General features: G+C 31.7%; 1 protein-coding gene across 5 annotated transcripts in view; it reads left to right on the forward strand.

Annotated features, from left to right (window-relative positions):
* The window catches only part of LOC117116704 (retinoic acid receptor RXR-alpha-B-like), a 76,236-nt gene that overhangs the window by 36,027 nt on the left and 21,454 nt on the right, over window positions 1-18,755 (forward strand). For all 5 annotated transcript variants that reach the window (XM_033260804.1, XM_033260807.1, XM_033260805.1 and 2 more), the window contains exon 3: window positions 17,410-17,589. In XM_033260804.1, the coding sequence (XP_033116695.1) occupies window positions 17,410-17,589 (180 nt within the window). The remainder of the gene's footprint in view (window positions 1-17,409; window positions 17,590-18,755) is intronic.

Below are 18,755 nucleotides of genomic sequence, written 5' to 3' on the forward strand. Positions count from 1 at the left end.
TCCATCAGAGGCAGTCTGTATCAAATTGGTTTGCTGTTTTTATTAATGTTGGTGGGTTTCTAGGCCAGGTCACCATTTGGCAGTGGTCACTGATGCTATTCCTGGCAATTTCTTAGATCTTAATCTGAATAGGAACTAGTTGCTTATGCTGTTAGGGTCAGTTCACATACTGATTCCTTCTCATCCCTTCTTCCCTCCCCCCCCCCCTCTATGTTGTGCCTGCTGATGTGTATTAATTTATTAACAAGAAAACAGAAAGCATTTTAGTGTAAGGTAATAATTTTACTACTATATATAAATTAATTTAAAAGAAATGAAAAGCGACTGGGATTTGTTTTTCTGAGTAAAGCAACTTAAATTGCTTTGATTGAACACCCCATGATTTTCTACTAATAGAATTAATACTCTACAATTTCTTATTTAATCCTATTGAACACTGATTCACCTTAAACATCAATCTATCTTCTCTATGAACATGCCTGTCCATTAGAAACATCATTACACCTAGCTTTTGCAGTCTTTCGAAACTTTTGCAATAATTTATCTTGTTGCATATTGGCAAATATAACAAATTTTGATGTTAATATTTTCCATTGTGTGCAGATTCGCTTGTGTCCTTGGGCAAGGCACTTTAGCTACATTGCTTCAGCCCACCCACCTGTATCAATGAGTACTAGCAATCTGCTGGGGACTAACCTGCGATGGACTAGTGTCCCGTCCAGGGGGAGTACAACTCTCACCCGCTTCACACTACAGAAACTGGGGTTAAGCTCCAGCCCTATGAGCCCCAGAGGCTCGGAAAGGATTTAGTTAGTTAGATAGTTGCCTAATTTTAGCCATTAACATAAATTAATAAAATAATGTAATTAATTTTTAGTTTATAAAATGTCGCTTATAAGTTATATTGTTCCAAATCTTCATCACCTTGCAATACAGTGCTTAAATCACTGAAATTTGAGAAATATTTTCAAAAATTGAATAATACCCCTGATTTACATATCTGGAAAAAGTAGGTTATTTTCTAATGAGACAGGAAAATGGATTTACATATGTTTTATAAGTTCAGAATTTATTATTACATACCAATTTAAGAGTCCATGCAAACAAATAAGTATGGATGGTTACATTGGTATGTGTAAGAAAGCTTTTTTATTCTAATGTTCAATTAAAAGCTATAATAACTATACTACAGCCTCCTTGAAATGAATAAAATAATTAATATATTGATTTATACTTTATATTTTTATACTTCCACATTGACTTGACAGTGTGTTTAAAAAAAAAAAAAAATCCATAGAGAGAGTGCTTTAATCTAAGTTGATTTATTAAAACAGCCTCCAACTGCCCCAAAAGGTATGAATAAAACTCCTTATTTCATCAGACTGATTATTGCGATATTGACAAGGTTGTTTTTGAATTTCCGGTTGGCTACGATCAACCTGTGTTTGTGGTGTATTTATGAGCATTTCTACGTCAGACTTCCAAAGTACATTACTTGCATTCGCATTTTCAGCAATTCTTGAGTGCATTTCTCTTTTTTCCCCATTATAATTATAAACTGTGATGCATTTGCCTGTTCTGGCACATAAATAATGCTTCTTTCTGAAATTTGATAACCTCCTCATGACATGTTTTACAATTTTTATGATTAATGTTCTATGAAATGATAATGTAAAAGTAACAAAATAAATCCTTTCTATCTACAAAATAGCAGAGTTTATCATTACGTGTGACAAGATCCAAACTTAATATTTATATTTTCAAATTTTATCACCAAAACTTATTTTAATCTACTTGCAGTTTTTGCATTGTTATACTATATTATTGTCTCATTAATTTCTAAATGTTTCTGGAGATGTTTTTATAATATGATAGTCGTAATTGGGTAAAAAATCATATTTACAGTAAGGCCGAGTATCAACTATTCTTGATAAATTGTTTTAAAAGTCTACATTCACATAGATGATATGGTGAGTTATTTATAAATCATAAATTAGAATATTTTAAAACTGAACAAACTAAAGGACATGTTAAGGAGATCAATGCTGTGAACGTGGAAAACATCATCATCATTGCTTAAGTCAGGTTATCGAGTGAGGTCTGCGAAAGCAAATTCTTGAATCCTGTTTTTTCAAAAACAAGTACTGCAGAATAAGCAAGTATAGCTAGAAGGTAAAATTAATTAAAGTTGAAGTCGGGTATTTAGAAAGAACTATATATTCTCATTTTGTAACAGCTATTAAGGAAAATCTTATCTTCTGTAAAATTTCTACATTAAAAACCTGTAATATTGTAGTTTGGTCAAATATTCACAACAATTTAATTTACCGGAATCTAATTGGAATATAACCAATTGTGCATTGAACTACTTTTTATTGGCTAAATTTTGTTCGTATTTAATTCAGTTGAATTTTTGTTGTAAGTACATGATAAAATATCACAATTAATGTTCTTTCTTAGTTACTTACTAATTACAAGGTATACATTTTGGATTTTTCACATTAACTTGTTTTGCAATGAAGTTTTTGGATTTCGCTACCTTATTTTCCTCCATTCCATTAACAGTTGTGACTGTCTGTCTGCGTCAACATATTTCTTGCTCGTTAATAAAAAAAAAAAACATCTACTTGAGGTTGGCTGTATTTGTTTCCCTTTTACTGGATGTTGGAGTACAGCAGCTTCACTGTCATCAACTGACTGGTTACATCTCTATTATTTACTGATAATGTGCTGGCTATCTGATGCTGATAGTGTATTGCAGCTTCAGTGTTAGCAACATCTACATCTGTTCTTATTTTACTGATGGTATATTCGGCTTCACTGTCACCAAATAACGTTAATCTGCTCCAGGTTTACTGATGGTATATTGCAACTTTACTGCCATTATCTGACTGGTTACATCTCCTCCAGTTTTACTAATGGTATATATTACATCTTCACTAGGTATATTGCAGATTCACTGCCATAAGCTGACTGGTTACATCTACTCCAGTTTTACTCATGGTATATTACAGCTTCACTGCCATTCACTGACTGGTTACTACTTCAGTTATATTGCAGGTTCACTGCCATCAACCGACTGGTTACATCTGCTCCAGGTATTTTGCAGATTCACTGCCATTAACTGACCGATTACATCTGTTCCAAGTATTAGTGTAGCTTCACTGCCATTATGTTACATGCTCCAGGTATAAGTATAGCTTCACTGCCATTAACTGCTGATTACAGTAGCAGGGCAAAGGTTTACCAAGAAGTAAGCGATAGTTTGAATGGAAAAATAGCCAAAATAGTGATGGAAAAAAAAATTAATATGTAAAAAATATCATTGTAGGAGTGTTCCTACATCAGCATAATTTGCCTATTAGCTAGTTTTCCCTCAGTTTTAATGTCAATTAAATGAAATTATATAATTAAACAAAATACAATAGTTGCTAGTCGAGTAATGCTTACTGTATAATTTTAAAAATACTGTAACTAATCAATTTTAAAGACTGATTGGTATTCAGGTCTCATGTTTTATTAATTCTTCCAAAGCTGTGAGTGTTTATGGTTGAGTTTATCCTAGATGTATTATTTCAGTATTGCAATAAATCAAGATCGAGACATTTCTTGCTCACTGATTTAAAAAAAAAACATTTAGATTTGTAGAAAACATTAGGTTTGTAGAATTATACAGATTTATTGTTGCACCTACTGTAAATGTTACTGTTATTTCAAATCTCAAATGTCTACTGTATAACATGTTCAAAAGATTATAATCCTTACTCATTCCATTAAGATTCAGATTGGAAAAAGGTGAACAGCCTCCTTAGTAGGCCATTGAACCTATGTCCTCAACTACAACTGGCTTCCAAGCCCAGCCCAAGGCTGTTCACTACATCATCAATAGCAATTTGTTAAGAAGTGTACAGGGAACCAAAGTTGCTTTATGTTGATAAACAGCTTTCTATAGTATTCTCTGTGAGCAAACGTCATTGCACTGTGAGCAGGCTTTTCGGTTTTTTCGATGGAGTAAACCTCTGAGCCTGTCTCTCTTGTAACAAGTCTATACCTACAGGCAGTAGGCCTACACTATCAGCTGCTAAGCCATTTAAGCACTTGTCTGTCAGCCCGTAGCTTAGACTTATCTAACATACAGTATACTACGATATTGACAGACAGAATTAAGGTATCAATTTTCAACTAGTGTTCATTAACATCTTCCAAAAATGCAAAGATGACAGTAATAAAGAGGCAGCACTTTGGGGCTAACTCAAGTGTTAACTCTTTAGCCATGTCATTGCTTAAAATATCACTGCTACAAAACTGCTGTTTTAACAGTGAGTATTCATGTTTAAATTTATTTTAGGTACAAAATTGCTAGTTTAACCGAATTTACACATTCCTAAACATGAACCAAAAATGCAAAATAAGACTCAAATTTAATTTTGCAATAGGTCGGTTGGTAAAGAAATATAGTAGTTGCTGGAAACATTAGCCTTGTAACACGGCTAGTTTAGGCCTAGGCCTACCTTGATTTTATGTTCTGTTATCAGAGACAAAAATAGCCGACATGATATTTCCCACTGCTAGTATTGACACAATTATTTCTGTCCGAAGTTTTGAAAATTACACAAACATAATCTTAGGCCTACTCGATCGACAGCTGTTTGCGAGGTTCGAGGTACAAAAACTCTCATTAGAGAAGGCGCACTTCATTTATCCCTCAAGATAGTATCGGCGATGCAAATAGTTCAATAAATTGGAATAATTAATGCTCAATGTTAATTAATTGTGGGATAATTGAAACATCTTTGATTGTCATGGCATTAGTGGGCGAGATAAAAAAATAAAGAAAAATGCACTCTACTGTATAACATACACAAAAATCAGCTGGCGAGAGCATGCCAGCGGATGCGATCTACAACCTCCGAATTTTCCTAGTAACGAAGCCGTCGAGAAACTGGCAATCTCCTTAAGAAATAGTCTTTATTTCTAGGTTTTTTTTCTCCTCTAGTGTGTAAAACTAAAATTTAGGCCAATAAATGACCTGGTTTATAATAATTAGAGTAATGCATGCATTTTTTCTGAAATTGTTTTTTAGTGAAATTTTACCGGGTATGCGGCTTTACTGTAATGTTACGAAAATGAAAATTTGACATTCAGATGGCCTGTCTTAATGTGTAACTGTAATTTCAACCCCTTTTAAAAAATATTAACAAGTTTGCTAATAATCAATGTTTTCTGGATGTATGTAAATTGTAACTTTTAATCTAGATTTTTGATATTTTGAGTATGCATAGAAGATATATTTTTAGAACAGGGTCATATGGAAAAATTCAAGTGGTACAATGAAGTAACACCATGTCAGGAAGGTTTCTTTTGTGCGAGTTTCACACTGAAGTAACACTCTCATGTCAGATGGGAGTATCTATATTGTTTAAAGCCAAACAAACAATTTAATAGTGATAATATAATTTAACAATAATGATATCACCCAATGCCAAGGCCTTTGTGTGTTTCATATTGTATAATTACTAAAGGTCATTTGTGAGACAACGGTAATCTGCTCTATATAAGTTATTTAATTATTAATACTTAGCTCCATGAGTAAAGAGATTGTAGATGTTTTGATAGAATAATTCAAGTGACCTTATTTTTACCATCTTTTTATAAATAATAATTTGACTGTGTGGGTCATTGCCATCCATGCTGTTTTAACTCTCTAGGTCATTGTCATTCAAGGGATATAATATGTCAATGCTTATACTATCTTCTTACTGATTATTCATTACTCATTTGCATAGCTGTTTTGGTCTACTCAGGGCAAGTTGTTATTATTACATGCTACTGAATTTAGTTACAGAATATAATACTGTATGTAATTATTATAGTTTCAGTTTCAATCACAGTAGATGCAAACTGTAGTATTATCAAATTGTAGAGCATTATAGGCCTAGAGAATGACATTCATAATGACTTTTTGAAAGTTTACCTGTCTTTTTTTTTTTGCTGATATTAATGCTGGTATACAAAAATATCATTTTGTGATGATTGTGTTTGGACTATGGTGTTGCCTTGTATTATTCAATGAATATTTTAGCATCATTACTGATGTTATGAAGATGATGATATTATTGATTCTTATAAATATAAAACTTGTCTGTTTTTTTATTGGGACGATAGCAACGGAGTAGTATCACGTAGTATTGTGACGTAACACTTGTAGTACTCTATACTTTGCTATCATAAACATGGCTATTTGATCATTATTTCAATAAGGCTAAACTGATTATGTATTTTATCAATAAGTTTAGTTTGCAAACAACACAATTCTGACCTGTGGCATAGTTACCTTCATCATAAATAATAATACATGTAGAAAAAATATTTACAGTCATTATTTTTAGTATCCATTGTGCTTGGTTTATTAACAATTAAACAGTCCTACAACAATAATGAGCAAATCAGATAAAACTATTTGAATATGTTTATTATAATATTTGATGGAATATGGATCTAGCTAAATGACACGTGTTATAGTTCACACAAACTTTTAACTGTTAAAATTGTCTGGCCAATAAGGAAAATAACTGCTGTACATAGTTGCCAAATAAAACATAGATGATCAACAACTTACTGATGGAAAGCCCACCTTTGGGTATAACACTATATAACAAGCCCACATAGCTTTAGTGCAGGGCTTCTAAAAGGGAGACCTACAGAGCAAGATCCTATCATAAAAGAAATCACCAACATTTAAAAAACCTTTGAAAATCAAATAATTTGTTTCATACTTGGATTTAAAAACTTTTTTTTTTTAGATCACAGTTAACATAAAGATTTTAAAAAATCAACATCTGTGTCATCAATAAAACAGATTGCTGGGCTGTACTAGGCCTGCAGCAATCATCAGTTACTTTTTTTTTTTTTTTTTTTTTTTTTTATTAAAATTTGTTTTTTTTTTTATCTTATCAAAAATTGTATTTATTCATTTGCTATGGTATGATGGACAGTGACCAAAATTATTCTACAAATTTTTACAAAAACAATCATGAAATATTTCACTAGTTTAGGTATTTAAATATAGTTCCACCTCTAAAACTTTATATTTTGTCATTACCTCCATTAATCATGATATGTACACATTTTAATTTGTGAAACAAAATAAACAAAAGGGGTTAGGATAACATACCCATGTTTGTCCAGTAGTTAGCAAAATCAGGATATCACAGGACTAATGTAATTAACATACAGTTTATTACATCTCAATCTACTACTAAATTTAAATTTAAATTTACTACTGTAAAAAGAAGCACTTGTTTTTAATCTCCACATTATATTTAAACCAGGTATCCAATTATACTCTTGGGTGGAGAGAGACAATACGTAGGTAAAGTGCCTTGCCCAATGCACAGTGAGTGTTTTTGAAAATGCAACCACTGCGTCAACTGCTCCTACTATTTACTGAAATATATTATTTTCTGCATTCCCCCGCTCACCCATCAACTCAATTTCTCTTTCCTCATTTTCAGTCACTTGCAATCTTTACTGAATGTTCAATAATAAAAATGATACATTCAGTTTTATTTAATGGGTAATATTTTCAGAAGTTTAGCATTGAATTCAGAATTTTATATTTTTTTTTTATATCTAATTTCATATTATTTATTTGGAGATATAAATAGAAAATCTCTAGATGAGAGTGCTGTGTTGCAGGTAAACATGTTTCATAGAACGAGGGCAAAGTTGGAAGTAATTTCTACTATATGACGTGTCTACAGTATTGCAGTATTAGAGACACAATTTCTGCACTTATGTTGTGAGCTGTAGGGAGCTGAGCCTAGCAATTACGCTCCAGCTGTTCCCTCCAGATTGAATTCCTTTCACCATGGAAATTTGATCTCTCTACCCAATCCAGCAGCCTAGGCCGATCATATTCATAACAGCTCATGCATACATTATGTTAACCAGGTTTGGCAGTGGCGTCATCATTTACAAATGGCACCATGATTTTAGATATCACCTATTAACAGAGCTTTTCAGCCATTTTAATTTTTTTTTTCCATCATAGGAATACTACGTAGTCATTTAGTCAGTATTATCAATACAATGTCGTTTCACTAATAACAGATTTGTTTTGAAGTTGTAGAATTGATATTAAAAAGTGTGATTACTATTACTACTAGTATATTTTTCAATCCTTGTTAGTATTTAAAATAATACAAAGACATTAAAGAATTGTTCATGGTAGGATCAACATCACCATATTATAATGAGGTAATGCAATTCACATTCGCATGTAATGAAGTTATCACAGCGTTGAGAATTATTATTAGGAAAAATGATGATAAGGTAGCTCAATATATTCAGTGACTTTTTAAACCTGTAAATTTCAACTTATATTGTTATCTCCATTTTTAACAAAATTATATGCAAAATTCGTTATTTCTTTTCTTATTGATACATACTTTTTATTGCACAAGTACAATTCTTTTTTTTTTAAATAACACATTTTATATGAACACTGAGGCTGAAATCTCTTTAAAAATTAAGAACAAACTAAGAACAAATTGAGGCTGAGGTAAAATATCAAATAAGGTTTTTATTTATTTATTTTTTTTTATAAAAAACCAACAAACCTATCTGTACGTACCTAACTTGCAGTAGGTGTTACTATGTAATACCCTCTATAATACATTAAAGTAATATACTGACTGTAAAATAAATACTCTTATGTTTGAAAAGTGTGTAAAAATAAAAACAAATAACATTTTGAGCCTGTAATCGGCCAAAAAATAAAAACACACAGCCTGGGCAAAATTTTACTGGTTCTTACTAAAAAAAAGTGTAATGTTTTTTTCGGATAGCTATTTTTAAGTGAATTAATATTTGAAAAATTATATTAAGCTGAACTAAGGTAGGTAATTTTTAGTTAGATTTGTCCTTGGAATGCAGTTTATTAATATTATGTAGACCCAGTGCCTAATTGGTGTGCCATCTGCTCCATGCCCTCAGGCAAATATATTTTGTAATGTCCTTGACATTTTGCATGTACAGTAGTTGCAAAGTTTAGCTGGTCCAAGCATTCCAGTCAAGTAGTCTACTTTCTCATGGACAAGCTACTAACATTATAAATCTGCCTATCATTTTCTTGCTGAAACACAAGCAGGCTCATGAGATGAAAATTAAGTAAATGAACTTCTAAATCATGTTGACTGCCTGGCAATGCATTTTTATATTTATTTATTTCTTCCTTAGAATTATCAAACATTGCAAACAATTTAAAAAAAAATGTTTATATATTTTGTTCATAGCTGTGTGCTTTTCTTAAAATCAGATGCCGGATCAAAAATATTTTTGATATGTTGTAGAACTGATTTTTCTAAGACAGAAAAAAGTTGTTATAAAAATCAGTTCTACAAACATATCAAATTTTTTTTTCCCTCCGGAGTCTGATTTTAAAGAAATTTTGTGTGTGCAGTGCAGATTCGACAGGCTTAATAAAGGTTAGAGGTTGGACACTTTACCATTTCTGATTGATTGATCACATAACAGAATACCTGATCTTCAAACATGACTGCTCTTGAACAATGTATTAAATAAATGGTGTTGGCTACACACATGGGGCATATAGGGTTAACATTAGCATGTCATTGTACATATATTTTTTTTTTTGTAAGAATTAGTAAAACATTTTCCAGGCTCAATATTATTATTTGGCCAATTTCAGGCTCGAAATGTTCTTATTTTGTTTCAATTTTACACACTTTTCAAATATACAAAATAAATACATAGGCCTAATAGCAGTATTCAGGACTGTAAGTATTGGTACATAATTATATCTACTGCACACAAGGTACAGATAAGACCAAGCAGAATTTTAAATACATTACAATGGTCTTTTTTCTCCTGAATATTTTTGGACTTTTTTTATAAAAAATATGGGTTTTTATAAAAGAAACCTATTTTAAATTTTTTTAATTAAAGGCAATTTTAGCCTCATTGTTCTTATAAAATGTATTATAGAATTGTATTCTTCATTGTCCATTTAAACCTAATCTTATCTAACTATATAACTTTTCAAGTTTAACACCAAATAATGACTAATTAATTATATTTTTTACATTTCTTTGTTAAACATTTCTTCAAAATGAGATGTTTCTGATGTTACTGTATAGTTCATGACTAATATTAATAATAATAATTCAACTTTAGGCTGTTGAATACAGTATTTTTCTGTAATATGTACATTTCACTGGCAGATGGCAGCAGACTTTACCTGATGAACAACAATCCTGATGTAACTAATAATAATAACACAACAATATTTTATCTATTAGCATAAATTACAATATATTTGAACAAGATAACCCACAGATTGATGTATGTTATGGTGCACATGTACAGATATCTGTGTAAGGCTACATTATGCGTACCCGGATTAACCAACTGCAAGAATATTTACATTATATAATCAATGTGGTTTTATCTTAGAGGAAGTACAATATTACAGGATTGAATTATCAGTTAATCAATTATTCAGTATCATTTATATGTCAGTATATTTATAATGAAACATTTATACAGAAAATCCTGAAAAAGTACAAGTCTTCTTGAATATTCACGTTTTTCATGTTCTTTGGGAAATCATTCCTTAGAATACTGTAATTGCTGTGCTAGCGAATGTTTGATTATTATTATAGAGTAAAATTTTCATTTAGGAACGTAACATTTTGCCTTTTTCATCTTGATGAGAATGACCTCCTAGTTATTGATGACAATTTAGTACCTGCTCCTTCATAAAAATTTAATTTTGGCAAATATGCATTTCCAAAGAGGGAGGTTTTAAGAGCATCTTTATGCTACCCATGGGATGTTATAAGTTCATGAAAGCCTTGGAAAAAAAGTCATGTTATGAATGGATTATAAATTAGTTGTCTAAGCTTCATGGTACGATGCCTTCCTCAAATGACTGTGATTTCATTAACCTTCTTCTGATTAAACACAATCAAAGCTACCGTTTTCAATATGAAGTGATTTAACATGTAAATATGTTACGGTACTCAAGCACTACTGTACAACGCAATTGTATGATCACTGATGTGATTACAAGAAAAAAACGCCAATGTCCCACATGACACTACTAGTAGATAAGTTCCGAATTCTTGCACGTTCGTGGTCTTTTGGCCAGTTGTAACCAGCGTTTGTCATTGAATGCTGTGTGTGAAGTTAGGTCACTGGAACACATTTATGTATCGCGTCACCGAGGTGCGGCTATGACTGGCGCTCGAAAATATTGAAAAAGCTAACTCTAAAGCCAGGATAGCTTGTAAGTAATATTGTCTAATATTTACTGAATACTAAATGAATAATCTAGAACCATAAGTATTAATGTTTTATTAGCATTGATAGAATAGAGGTATTACCGGTGTATAGATCTGTATTATTTCAGGGGCCATATGGTTGTTCAGAGATGATTAATGTTGGTACTATGTTGTGGTATATTGGTGACATACAAAGACAATTGGAAATAATACCAGGGTTAACAGAACTGATCTTAAAGTGAAGATTTAGTTGGTAGATCTGTTTCAACTAATCATAGTTGTTTGAAGGAATAAAATCCCTGGCGTATGTGACAACAGATTACAATATTTAATGCCCTGCCAGTACGCCCACATATCCAAGTTAGTATTGGTAAAGGTGATTCTGTTAGCAACTAATGGTAATGGATTTATTTCATAGTACATCTTTGATAACTTTTATTTATTTTTTTTAGTTACAAAATTTCTCTCAATTACAATAGATGACTGGCAACTAAAAATATATTGTGATTTAATGATTTAATCATTACAATGATTAAGAATTCTAATCATAAATAGAATACAGTAGAACTGTTCTTGAATACATTGTTTTGATCTGATCATGAATATGTTTTTGTTTAATTCTAGCTCAAATACTTTATTTTTATAAAATTTTCATTTTTTTTTCCAGAATATTTAATTAAGTAGAAAGGTGAAATGTATCAGTGTTTAATGATCTCAGAGTCCATATTACTGTCCTTTAAAATGGTTCAACGAAAAAAAAAAAGATACAAAATTCTAATGTTCCATGGAATCTGTGAATTAAATTCAATATTTTTAGACACACAATGTAAAATCTCTGTTAAAAAGCGGTGAATATTGAATTGGTTAATGGAGAATTTCACACACATTAATGCTCATTTACTGTAATTTACATAAAAATATGAAGTATAAAGTATTGTTCAAAATTTTTATTTTTGCATACAGTATACTTTCTAAGCACATGTGCTTTATATATTTGTACAGTAATGTTAAAATATGATGTGTGTTACACTTGTATGCTCGCACAGGTGAACATTTTTATAAATACTTTCAAAGCACATTTGTATGGACATACATTATTTACATGTGCTTAATAAACTAGATCTACTTACAAATTTATACATATGCACATGTTTCCTCTCGTGCACTTAGAATTTCATTCATCAAAGAATAATGATTCCTAATACAGATAAATTTCAGTAAATGCTTAGAATATTCATGCAATGTCCTTTTTAATAATACACACATGTGCCTGTGGCTTAAAAAAAAAAAAGAGAAGAAATCGGTGGTCATATTTTTTAGTGTTTGGTCTAGTGAAATGATACATGAATAATGTAGTTTTTGCTACCTGGATCACTTGCATTATTTCTCCCATCTAAGTAATTAATAATAAGTGCTATCAGTTCAGTTTTTTAGCATCATCATTTTTATTCATCAAAAACTTGTTCACAATAAGCATGATCATAGGCCTTCATGTAGAATATTATAGAACTTCATGTTAAGCAAATCTGGTTTTTATTATAGTCAATATGGTTGCAACATCCCAATTCTACACATGCCTATGGCGTTCACATGAGCCTATTTGTGTTTTTGTATGCATGTATACATTCACATGTGTTTAGTATGGTACATTCAATTTTTGTTACATTAGTTTGTAAAGAGACTTCTTTTATTTTTATGTCACATGTTAATATATACATGTGCATCATCATGCATTCATTCATTCACATGTGCCTACTTGTGTTTGTATGCATGTATACATTACTGTACACACGTAAACACATGCTTCTAAGATATATTCAGTATGACTGCATTCACACGTATTGTAATGTATTATTGTTGTATGCAGCTGTGTATATTCTCATGTTTGTTCTGAAAACAGTACATCTGCATATACTTTCTAGAATACATTAAATGTATGCTGTCGTTTATATTTTTATTTTGCAATGTTAGTATGCATTCACATGTTGCATTCACATGCATCTACTACTTGTGATTGCACATGCATTCACACATAAAAGTCTGCATTAACAAGTGGTGTACATGTTTGTTCACATCCCTGCAGTATTCATGTACTGTACCTGTTTGTGCAGAATCTCTGTGCATGGCCCTGCATTTGCATGTATTCGTATGTATTTAAATTCATCCGCACTTTTATGCATTCAAATGTACAAACATTGTATTAACTAGATTGATATGATTTATGGTATACGTTCATCATTGCTAACATTATTTAACGATAAACGGATACGCACCAGAATAAACTAACTTAATCCAAAGGACATTCCTACTTGAAAAGAATAATAGAACTGGCGACTTTTGTCCTGGAATTTAGAGTATTCACACTTGGCCTTCAAATAATACTATCACTGTCAGGACAATACACAAGATATGGCATTCTGATGATACATATTATTCTATGATAGTCTTGTTTATTCCACATATTTTCTCTAGTCTAGTTTCCTTGTACAAGATTTGCTGTAGGTCTGTTACTATGAATAAATTTATTACAGTAGGTCTGTAGAAATAATATAGATCATTGATCATACTGCCATGCCAAAATCAGAATCAGTTACCAAAACAAGAAAATTAACTTATTAATATACTCATATTCTCCACATTATAAGCTATAAAATGATATAGGAGGTCATTTTCTGGTATCAACCTACTATTGCCAAAGTTAGGAGTAAAGGTTTTACGGCTTTGCTTCAAAGTATACAATACGACCATCCCATGGCAAAACAACGTAACTGCTATTATGTTTTTGTGCAGTTACATTGTTTTGCCTTGGGATGGCTGAATACTACCACATTCTTTAGCAAGTTTCTCAGTTGAACATTTAGCGAAAGTACGCTGGTTTTGAGATGGCTAGCTTCACGTATATTCTCTCTGTGGGAATAATATACATCATAGATTATCCAATTAGTGAAACTTTTGGAGCTTTATCAAGATTAATAGTATACAGTACAGACACAAATTATCGCTTCGTATCTGTGCGTAACCTCTCGTAATCTGCTCATAGGTACGTTTTGAACGTAGCTACGAACCACTACGAAGGTCATTGTTATTTTAATTAGCTTTGCAATGATCGTAGTCTGGATCGTCGGGCTGATAAACAATGCGTAAACAATATTGAAATATAGTTTACCAGCTTTCAACACGTGAGCAATGTTGCAATTTACTATATAAACAATGTTAGAACTTTATTGTTTTGTTATATCCTACCTTATTATTAGATCGATCATGTTTTAAAACTGTGTTTAGTTCGCTAGCTAGGTAACCTAGTGGGCATTCAGTATGTTCGAATTTCGATGTCAAAAAAAAAAAAAAAACAAAAAAAAAAAAACATGAGTAGGTAATGAGTGAGGTAAGATAATGAAATGAATTGAATAAGGAAACAAAAGAAAGCAAAGTTAAAGGAAAGAAAAGTTCACATGAGAAAGAACAAGGAAAGAAAGATAAGGTAACATGAGAAAGAAAAGATAAGGAAACAAAAAGACTTGGAAAAGAAAAGGAAACATAAGAAAGATAATGAATTGAATTGAATAAGGAAACATAAGAAAGAAAAATGAAAGAAAGGAAAAGTTCACATGAGAAAGAACAATGAAAGAAAGATAAGGTAACATGAGAAAGCTAAGAGATAAGAAAAGATAAGGAAACATAAGAAAGACAAAGAAAAGGAAAAGAACAGGAAACTTAAGAAATATAATGAAAAGGAATAGATAAGGAAACATAAGAAAGAAAAATGAAAGAAAAGAAAAGGTCACATGGGAAAGAACAAGGAAAGAAAGATAATCTGACATGAGAAAGAAAAGAGAAAGAAAGATAAGGAAACATAAGAAAGACAAAGAAAATGAAAAAACTGGAAACTTAAGATAACTAAAAGGAATAGATAAAGAAACATAAGAAAGAAAAATGAAAGAAAAGAAAAGGTCACATGAGAAAGAACAAGAAAAGAAAGATAAGGTAACATGAGAAAGAAATAGAGAAAAAATATATATAAAATAAAATAAGGAAACATAAGTAATTGGTAACATAAGAAAGATAAGGAAAAGATAAGAAAAGGGAACATAAGATGCAATGAAATTTAATGTAAAATATACCAGAAAAAAACTGATAAAAAAGAAATGATAGTTTGTATAACTGCTAAGTGAGTTGGCAAGAAATAGAAAGGATGGTATTACTTTAACAAAATGAAAAGGTAGGTCTACATTTTGATTTCTATTTTAATTTTCAATAATAAAATTTACAAATAAAAAATAAACATGTTCACACTTTGTTGTTTGTGATTCCTGTTTGTTCTCTACCTGTTTTGACACTGCGCCTTTTGGTGGTGATGTTTGCGCTTTAAAAATTGTTAATATTATTATTATTATTATTAGTTTAAGATTTCATATATTTTAAAGGGGTATTCTCTTGCTAGCTTTCAGAGGGGATGGGCACCTATTCAGTGTTGTAGCTGTAGAAAACTAAGGGTGGGTGATAGATAGACATTTTAAAGGTGGGTATGTGATAACATTGGTAAACTCTAAATAATAAGAGTGGATTTTAAGGATGTAAAAGTTGGTTTATGAGGGTGGGTGGAGGGCCATGAAATTAGCTTTAGACTGGGTGGAAACTTCAAGGCTAGGTGGCTCCACCCACCATTACTACATCCCAGCTTATTATCCCATAGCTTCCCACACCTAAATGTCAATTCCCTAAAATATGGCACAGCACCGTAGTAGTTCTTTGGAAGTAATTGTAAAAAAAATACTGTTTCCTGTTCTTTTAAGAAAGACTTAAATTAAAACCCACTACAGGGTAGAGGTTAGAAGAGACAAGGTCTTTATGTGACTGACATGATCTGTAAAGACATAAAGAATGTGATGCTATGAGCCTGAAAGTCTTCCTCTATGTTCTGACTTGGTTGAGAGGGTAGAATCTAGCAGCTGTTTGTACTCTAATGACCTTCACCTGAGAACTTGGCACAGCAATAAGTGAAACACAGGAAAAACCTTGGAAGAGATGGGAAGCCAGAGTACTACAGTATTTTATTAGCATGTGTTGTCTACATGGTGGTAAAGGTGATTTTATCAATTTGAGATTTGGAAAGCTAATCTGTTAAGATTATACAGAATTATATGAAGTTCATGAAACCTATTCATTTTGCTATGCTGGGTTCTTATAGGATTATAACATTCTGTTGCATTTCTATCACTTTGGGAAAATAATTGGGATTTATGTTGCAGACATCACAATCAGGTTTACTTGAATATATTGAAATATAAAGTTGGCAATACTGTAGTACCTTTCTCAAATAATAACTTTTCCATTTCATTTTTCAGATAAGAAAATATGTTGACCCCATCATACTGTATTCCTCACATAATTTATTTATGAACAATTATAAGTTGAACTTAAAATTTCTTAATGAAGATCCTGTTTGTTTTCTATCCTCTCCCCCTTTCATCCATACTGCCTATCAACAGGGAAAAAGGTCTTGTTATTTTCCCACTAGTTCAAATATTTTAATACAGTGTGTACCACTGATGGCATTGCCATATTTTGTATTGTGCAATTAGACAGCAACCATGTTGAGTATTGCTACTTGGTTAATGAAGCGATGATAACAACTTACTGTAAGGACTAGACATAATTCATACAGCCTGCATGTTGACCCATCAAAGCAGTACAGTAGGACTTTATCCATATGCTATAAAGTAGTTATTAAGGTCAATATTTATATAAAAATACAAACAGGATGCTGGAAGAAAAGGATAGGGTGTACTGCTTTGAAAGTGTTGACTTTAATATTTAAACACATTATAAAATCAACATTTCATACACATTCTAAAGTTCTGTGTACACTATTAAGCAGGATTTGTCCATGCTGATGTCATATCACACCCTTGGACAAAATCACCAGTGTGTTACATGAATCTAGTAGTGTGCACACCGCCTTCGAGAGGAATATTCAATAAGAGACAGATACAGTACTTGTGTAAATTTGTGATGATCATATTTGTAAAACTACCTTTTAAGTTTGCGGATATAGCAAATATATTGATGTAATTAACAAAAATTTCATTTTTGTTTTCAACAGGCAAACATTATGGTGTGTATAGCTGTGAAGGATGTAAAGGATTCTTCAAACGAACAGTACGTAAAGATTTATCATACGCCTGCCGAGATGAAAGAAACTGCATAGTAGATAAACGTCAAAGGAATCGATGCCAGTATTGCAGATATCAAAAGTGTATTGCCATGGGAATGAGAAGAGAAGGTATGTTTGCAGTATGGTCCATTTGTCAGAGATAGAGGCATCAATTTTATTGATAGGTGGACAAAGCTAAAGCTTCCAAGTAAAATTTGCATGCTTGAGACTTCTCCCTCTCCTCCCCCTCCCCCCCCCCAACATCCAGTAGCAAGTATATTTTTGCCACTTACAGGATGGAATGATGCTTTATAAACTAAGCCTCTTTATGAGTGAGGCCTAGGGACTAGAGTTGTTTTTGTTCATGAGATAAAGTCTGCTGTGACAGGACTTGTACCAAGGACCCTGGGATTAGAAGGCAACCACTAAGGTATTCAATTCCACTCTGTAAAGCAAATCCCCTGTGTTTTCTCCCTACATGTTGAAAAATTTGCTGCTAATTTTGGAGTACTAATTTTAAACTAAAAATTTGTTACAATTTTGCAATTTTACTTGACTATTACATTTCAAGCCATCCACATGTCCACTATGACATGAGCTGTGCACATGGCAGCGTATGTTCTTTGATATTCGCTTGGTAAAACAATGATATATTCACAGTTTGGATTTTTTTATCGAGACAGTATGAAAGAACAGTATATAGGTAACTACAGGAAAGTTTTCTCATTTGGCAGTACAGTATTACAGTTATCCGTGAGGTTTTGGTTCTTGACCATGAGAGCCTGAGAAACACCTGAAATGTGCGAGTCTCGTGCCAAATGCGTGGGACTTGGTAGAAAGTGGATAAACCTATAAGAAAGGAGATCAGTTTGTCAGGAGTGAGAAAAGAGAAAGTTTGTCAAAGGTGGTAAGAGATTGATGGCAGTAACAGAGGATGTACTGAGTAAGGGAAGGAATAATGAACTTTTGTATGTTGATGTAGGCCTATACATTATTTAAAAGAACAGTTAAGTTCTAAGTTTTATTTCAAAATATCATTCTGGTAGTTTTGCAACTAAATTATGATTGGTCTACATTGCACAAAGATTACAAAACAATACATAAATTCAAAATTTTAAAATAAATCATAAAACAATAAAATTGAAATAAAAATAAAGCATGATTTATGATGGACTGATTAAAATTTAAAAAGTATTGAAATTATATAAAATAAAATCTGAATAATTCAACAATAATACAGTAGTTACCAATACCAGTAATTCCATTATATTCAAACAGAACATTTTAAACAGTAC

This window comes from Anneissia japonica, unplaced genomic scaffold (genome assembly GCF_011630105.1).
Source record: "Anneissia japonica isolate Jap-2015-1 unplaced genomic scaffold, ASM1163010v1 scaffold2284_len378405_cov197, whole genome shotgun sequence".
Taxonomy (NCBI): domain Eukaryota; kingdom Metazoa; phylum Echinodermata; class Crinoidea; order Comatulida; family Comatulidae; genus Anneissia; species Anneissia japonica.